Here is a 7,644-nt window from a genome sequence, read left to right as displayed (position 1 = left end):
CTCCCACTTGCATTTAAATTTCCGTGTTTACACAAATTGCACGATTTACACAAAATTTGGATTCTAATTATAATATCTATGAGTATTAGGATTGAATAAATCTGTAGTTGCAGATTGCAGTCAAGAGCGTAGTTTCTTACTGGGCAGTATTCCATCTCTATTGTAGGTTTCTTGCCAGGCTCCTTTCCTTTATCAGTGCCTTCCTCAATCGCCGACGAAAACTCTCCACTCATCCTACTCTTCTTTTTCTTCACCTGAAACCCAGTGCGTGAGAAGACTTTCTTACACTAACACTGGGAAGCTGTTGCAACAATAGCTCCAACAGACCTTGAAAAGAAATGCCACGTGTATGGACTACAGCTAGCGCTGATCGTACCTCGTAGTCGGAGAACGAGAAAATGCCTTCAGCTGTGCCTGCTGAATTGCGCTCTTCACAATGGTGAAGCGCGTCGGTTTTGGTCGTTGCATTGACCATGCCGGGCATCGCAGAAATGAAATGTAGCCTTGTTGTAGGCGTTAGATAATTGAGATGATGTGAGCGTACCTCCCTTCCCTCGTACCCTCGTTACCCATCACCACCACGCAGCGAACAACGCTCCCACGCCGGCGCGATTTGTGGCGTCCCAGCAGCAGCAGCACTGGTCGTCTCACCATCCATCGTCCCCCCCACCCCCCACCCTCGTTACCCAGTTCCCACCAGCCAGCGCAGCGACAAACCTCCCACGCGGCAGCGTTACAGCAGCAGCAGCACGGCCTCGCTCACCATCCTCGCCCCCCCCACGCCTCCTCGTCTCCTCCCACCACGCCACTAGGCGACAACCTCCACGCGCGCGGTCCCGCCGGAGCAGCGGCGCACGGTCGCTCACCATCCTCGTCCCCCGCCCCCCCTCGTTACACATCCACACGCACGGCAGCCGACGACCTTCCCACGCGTGCGCGTCCCAGGCGCTAGGCAGCACAGGTCGGGCCTCACATCCTCGTCCCCCCCCACGCCTCGTTACCCATCCACCACCACGCAGCGGACAACCTCCCACGCGGCCGCTCCGTCCCAGCAGGCAGTCCAGCGCACGCGTCGTTCACCATTCCTCCGGCCCCCCACCCTTCCTCGATTATAACCCAAGTCCCACCACCACGGGAGCGACGACTCCCTATCGCGTGCGCGTCCCAGCAGCAGCAGCCAGCACCCCGGTCGCTCACCTCATCCTCGTCCCCCCCCCCCACCCTCGTATACCATCCACCACCGACGACAGCGACGACCTCCCACGCGCGCGCGTCCAGCTAGCAGCAGCACGTCCTCGCCTCACCATCTCGTTCCCCCCCCCACCCTCTTTACCCATCCCACGCGTTGCGCGCTCCCAGCCAGCAGCAGCCGTTCTCGCCCACCATCCTATCCCCCCCCCCACCCACCCTTCGTACCATTCCCACCACCACGCAGCGACGACCTCCCACGCGGCGCGTCCCAGCAGCAGCAGCACGGTCGCTCACCATCCTCGTCCCCCCCCCCACCCCCCCACCTTCGTTACCCATCCCACCACCACGCAGCGACGACCTCCCACGCGGCGGTCCCAGCAGCAGCAGCACGCGTCTCGCTCACCATTCCTCGTCCCCCCCTCCCCAGCCCACCCATCGTTACCCATCCCCACCACCACGCAGCGATACGAGCCCCCCTACCACGCGGCGCGTCCCGAGCAGCAGCAGCACCGGGTCGCGCCTCACCATCCTCGCCCCCCCCCCACCCTCGTTACCCATCCCTTACACCACGCAGCGACAACCCTCCATCGCGCGGCCGCCACCATGCTTCACGAGCGCTCCCAGCAGCAGCAGCGCACGGTCGTCACCATCCTCGTCCCCACCACCCTCGTTACCCATCCCAACCACCACGCCAGCGACGAACCTCCCACGCGGCGCGGCGTCCCAGCAGCAGCAGCACGGTTCGCTCTACCATCCTCGATCCCCCGCCCCCCACCCCCCCAACCCTCGTTACCCCATCCACACGCCACGCTAGCGACAACCTCCCACGCCCGGGCGTCGTCCCAGCAGCCGCAGCACGGCGCTCACCCTTATCTCCGTCCCCGCCCGCCACCCCCCCCACCCCACTCGGTTCTACCATTCCTCCCATCCCGCCATTCCGCTTGGCAGCCGACAATCCTCCCACGCGGGCGCGTCCACAAGCAGAGCAGCCGCACACGGATCGCTTCACATCCTCGTCCCACCCCCCCACCCTCGTTACCCATCCCACCACCACGCAGCGACAACCTCCCACGCGGCGCGTCCCAGCAGCAGCAGCACGGTCGCTCACCATCTTCACACGGTTGCCCATGCGCAGCTGCGTCTTGTAGGACTTGATTGATCCGTCGGCGACGAGACGGTTGATGATGCGATACATCGACTTCTTGTCTACTTTACAGGTGTAACCCTCCTTCAGTTCTTCCTCCATTATCAGCTGGCACGGACACACACATACACACACTACAATGTGCCCTCATTCGTTCTCCCCACGTTAATACATAGACTTGTATTTTATGTACGCTCTTACTGCACGACGCTTACATACTCCACCATGTCTGATCAAGTTGCGGACTCAACAGGAATAAACCATTGGGATTATCCTTCAGTTTGTACACGAACTCAAATCTGATATGAACGTAGAACTAGAAAGTTGTGTGCAAGCTACATGGGTTGTCACTGTCAAATAGCAAATGTGATCTGGAAATGTGTCAATAATTTTACCATACCCCAGCAAGGAGGCATCCGCGCAAATAAGGAGGTCACCCATGCCAAATGAAGGTAGTCAACCACGCAAATAGGATAGTCATCACACGACAAATTAAGCGAGGTCACCCATGCCAAATATGGAAGTCACCCACGACAAATAAGGAGGTCATCCACGCCAAATATGGAAGTCACCCACGACAAATAAGGAGGGCATCCACGCCAAATAAGGAGGTCACCCATGCCAAATATGGAAGTCACCCACGACAAATAAGGAGGGCATCCACGCCAAATAAGGAGGTCACCCACGCCAAATATGGAAGTCACCCAGGACAAATAAGGAGGGCATCCACGCCAAATAAGGAGGTCACCCACGCCAAATAAAGAGGGTGACTTCGACGTATGAGGAGGGCATTCATGGCACGTAAGGAGCGCGACCGTGGCACTATTGTCTCTGAATTCCGGCGTCGGCGACAGTGGGACAGGCGATACAGACAGGTGGCGCTACCTTCTGCAGTATGAAGAGATTCTCGATGAGCTGAGCCTGGCGGACGGCCTCTACGATGATGTTGGCTCTCTTCAGCAGCCGGTAGGTGATGTGCACACTGTCCTTCTTCGCGTGCGTGAAGATGCGTTTACTGTTGCTGCCGAGCAGCTAATGAGACAAGATACATCGCGTTAGATATCATCCGAGTGTAAATAAATGTATTCATAAGTGTAAATTTAATTTAATTGAATCAAAATTCTGCATTTTCACATGGCAAGTGGCAGCACTTGACAGTGGAATATTACGAGAAAGTATGAGGCAAACGCCACAACAGATGGTGTTCTAGATCTCGCTCTGGCTCAATTCACCACTGCCACAAGTAGATTTCCGTGAGAATTTCTAACGCTTTTTTACCACAAGTTTTACAGCGGCCAGGTTACGCGTATCCTATGTAATAAGATTTGTACTAATAAAAGTTGCAAAGATATTAAAAATCCGACCATTATTTTAAGAAAAATTTGATAAAAATTGTCATACGAAATAGTGCGCGGATTGTGTGCCCATTTACTACTTTCAAATCATATGCGGCTATTGGATTGCCATTATCTGGATTAACCCGGAGCTCCACCCACTTGAAAAATAGTACCAGCCTTGTGGCAGTGGTATCCTGTGTTGTACGAAGGGGGCGCTGCATGCAGTTTGGGTATTAGGTTGCAGCACTTGAGGAAATACGTCGTGGTCGTTGGTTTTACAAGGGGTGCGTGTCGTAGGAGCAGATAAACCTTCAATAGACCTTCATAGTGTGTAAATTGTTAACAAAGTTGTGCAAACTAGATATCTGAGGTTTGGAATGTGTGAGGACATGTTGGGTATGAAGACGTTTGAAGAAGTTATAGGACTTGGGAATAAGAGAACAGACTGATTTACATAACTGTAAAGATAACTGATTTACATGCCACAAGTGAAAATGGAATCACAAATCATAAAACATTTCCTAGTAACAAAAAGCAGAAACTTACTCCAAGCCTGTAAGACAATAATAATAAATATTAGTGCATGACGTGATAAATCGCTGCAATCTCATTGGATAACGCAGCAGGCACTATGAAGCGATAGTGCCCGCCTGAGCGGGCACTATTTGATATAAGATATATAATATACACATATATACACGATTGAAATGGATTCAGGGCTATTGATGATAATCAATATAAGATATATAAGATATATATATTGGCTATTGATGGCAACCAATGACTTAACTACGGATCAGCTTTTTTATTAAGCTTTGCTTTGTTAGAGGGTTCTACTGCAGTACTGATTGGCTAGAGCTGCCTGTAAATCATGAAAAGTAGATGGGTTGATTCTTTAGTTTAAATTAAATTCCGTATAAAGGCAGATTTGACTGGGAGTTTAAAAGAACTTTCTGGTGCCCATTCACAAAGCTCACGAATATTTAGTGATCCGAATTGCATTCTCTCGAAAAATTAACAAAACACAAAGTAAGAGAAAACATAAAATTATAGCACTGTGGATAATGGCACGAGGTGAACTAGGCATTCAGTAACTTATCACACGTCAATATTCCATTACAATGTTGTCAGTAGATGGCAGCACCATAGTTTGCATACCTCACTATGTCAACTCACCCTGTAAGTAACGCTGACAATCTTCACCAGCAGCGAGAGAGGAAGAGATAGCAGAAGATCGCTGATCAGACACCAGCCTTCCTTATAATCTTTAAATTGAACGGCAGCAGCAGAATTAGCCCCTTGTAACATCTGATTACTCATGAAACTAGTGAAAACAGCAGCAGAATTAGCCCCTTGGATCAACGCGCGGCGGGAGGTTGTCGCTCTGCGTGGGTTGGTTGATGGGTAACGGAGGAGCGTGGGGGGTGGGTCACGGGGGGGACGAGGATGGTGAGCTGACCGTTGCAGCTGCTGCACCTGGGGACCCGCCGCGTGGGAGGTTCGTCGCTGCGCTGTGGGTGGGATTGGTAAGAGGTAGATGCGTGAAAATGAGCACAGGACAGGTGCGGCGTCTAGCGCTACGTATATGCTCTCGGAAAGAAATGTTATATAGCTATAACCCTATCACAGCGTACATTTATCATAAAACAGCGCTACGTTACGGATGAGATGACTCGCAGTGTCATCATATAGAGCTATATATATATAGTCCTATATGACTCTATGACACTGGCATCAATGCCAACCCGGAATAAATCTATTTACGGTCTGGCGGTGAACTGCCAGAACAGAGCCGTTTATTCCTGTGAATAAGTATATGCGACTAGCTACACTGCTATCAGGCTCCGACCTCGTGCGAACCAGAGTGTACCAGCAGCTGAAGCCATTGCTTTCTCTAAGTTTCTACAATCATCCTTCGTTATGACATTTGCATAAAAGGACCAGGTCAAGCGGGTAACGAGTCCGGGCGCTAGCTGTAGTTTCCATACACGTGGCATTCTTTTCAAGGTCTGTTGGAGCTATTGTTGCAACAGCTTCCCAGTGTTAAGTGTAAGAAAGATCTTCTGCAAACGGCGCGCAACTGGATTTTCAGGTGAAGAAAAGAAACGTAGGATGGAGTGGAGGAAGTTTTCGTTCGGCGAGTTCGAGGGAAGGCACTGATAAAGGAAAGGAGGGCCTCGCGCGAAGAGTGAGACGCAAACCGTACAATACGAGCATCAGGAAAAGAACAGTCGACAGCATTTACGACCCAGTAATAAGAAACTTATTCTGTGGTATGTGATGCTGGGCTTCGCTGTTGTGCAGTAAGACTGCAAATGCTGGCAACTGACTGAGGAGTGTTATCTTTAGTCGTCGCAATATCCTAATACTCATGGGTTAGTTATTATATTGTTTGAGCTCATATACATAATTGAAACTAGTTCAACAATCTTATGTGAGCTATAATATATAAAAGGTTGCCGCGAATGACATTTGCGATCGAACACGCACGTGAAAGTTTCACCATACATATTCAACAGTATGAGGCGGAGCACACATAATCGTATAAACTAAATAGATGACTTAAAGAGCTATGTTGTGCGAGCAGCTGAGAGATTTAACAGTAATCTCGGTACTCCGTTGTGGCGCAGATTCTGCGGTATACACAACAAGATATTTAGTAGCACGTTGACAAATCCCATCCTCACCGCATACAAGATGCGTGCATGTGAGGGCAGACTAGTGAGGCCGAAGTCGGGACAAACAGTAACATGTTAATCACAATCGGTGCTATGTCTATTGGTGTGGCGCCCCTTTTGCGAGTTGCGCGCGTGAGACAATTTTTATCGTGGCCGAGCACATAGCGAATTCACCTGTATATATTGGATATGGGCTAAAATAAGAATATATTATTTTGACTCGCTCAGACAGCCCACGGTTGAACGTTCTGGGCGGTGATGTGAGAGCGTGCGTAGCGTGCGTGCGGTGCGTGCCCTGGCATACACACGTGTGGCATGCCGGCGTGCGTGCAGTGGTGGCGTGGCCGTGCCTGCAATAGCACCAGTGTGGCATGCGTGCGTGCGTGCATGTTGCGTGCTGTATCGTGCGTGCGTGGCGTGCAGTGCATGTGTGCATGCCTGTACGCGTGCGCTGTATCGTGGCGTGCGTGCGTCATGTGTGCGTGGCCTGTATCGTGCGTGCGTGCGATGCGTATGTGCGTGCGTGTCGTGCGTGCATGTGTGCCGTGCACTGTATGCGTGCGTGCGTGCATGCAATACACACGTGTGCATGCGTGCGGTACGCGTGCACTGTATGCGTGGCGGTGCGTGCCGTGTTGGTGCGTGCGTGCATGTGTGCGTGCCTGTAGTGCGTGCCAGTGCGGTTGCGGTGCCTGGCATACTAGCCGTTGTGCATGGCGTGCGGTGCGTGCGGTGCATGTTTGTGCGTGCGTATGCGTGCAGTGCCGTGCCTGCGTATGTGCTGTATTATTGGGCTCAGTGTGATGTGTGGTGTGTCTCAGCAGTCCGCGGGCGCGTCTACGGGAATATGGCCGTCGCACGCAAAGATCGTTAGACAGACAGCTAAATGCAACAACCTACTCTTCTATCTCGTCTACAGGATCGAGGGCATTGTCGACGAAAACGTGGTCCTGCGACGCCTCTACCAGTCTACAAACAAAACAAATGCCTTGGGAGTCGAGCAGTGAGACAAGTATGGGATGTTATATTTCTTGATAATTCTTGATACATTTTTCATTATATTTAAATTTGTGTTACTTGTTTATGTATGTCGTGATTGTTGTTGGCGACACGATTTTTCTGGTTTATATTAGGCAGCCAGGCGAGTATGAAGGAAAGTCTATGTAGCAGGAAATGAGCTGGAAAATGTTCATAGCGCAGCCACTTTCCAAACCATGGCAGGTGAATGATTGCTACCTATATTATTTATGACCTTACATCAGTAGTTTTCCATGGTATATTTAGCAGATGTTAT

The 7,644-nt window shown here is 51.1% G+C and overlaps 1 protein-coding gene across 1 annotated transcript in view; it reads right to left on the bottom strand.

The window, feature by feature from the left end:
• Positions 1-1,752: 1,752 nt before the first annotated feature.
• LOC106808373 (general transcription factor 3C polypeptide 1-like) overlaps positions 1,753-7,644 on the bottom strand; it is a 20,081-nt gene continuing 14,189 nt past the window's right edge. Inside the window, exons 6-8 of the mRNA XM_014811073.1 lie at positions 3,221-3,367; positions 2,300-2,443; positions 1,753-1,857 (exon numbers count right to left, since the gene is read on the bottom strand). Coding sequence (XP_014666559.1) covers positions 1,753-1,857; positions 2,300-2,443; positions 3,221-3,367 — 396 coding nt within the window. The remainder of the gene's footprint in view (positions 1,858-2,299; positions 2,444-3,220; positions 3,368-7,644) is intronic.

The sequence above is a fragment of the Priapulus caudatus genome, unplaced genomic scaffold (assembly GCF_000485595.1).
Source record: "Priapulus caudatus unplaced genomic scaffold, Priapulus_caudatus-5.0.1 Scaffold271, whole genome shotgun sequence".
In the NCBI taxonomy this organism is placed as follows: domain Eukaryota; kingdom Metazoa; phylum Priapulida; class Priapulimorpha; order Priapulimorphida; family Priapulidae; genus Priapulus; species Priapulus caudatus.
Note: the sequence above shows the minus strand (reverse complement) of the source record. Positions and strands in the feature narration are given on the sequence as shown.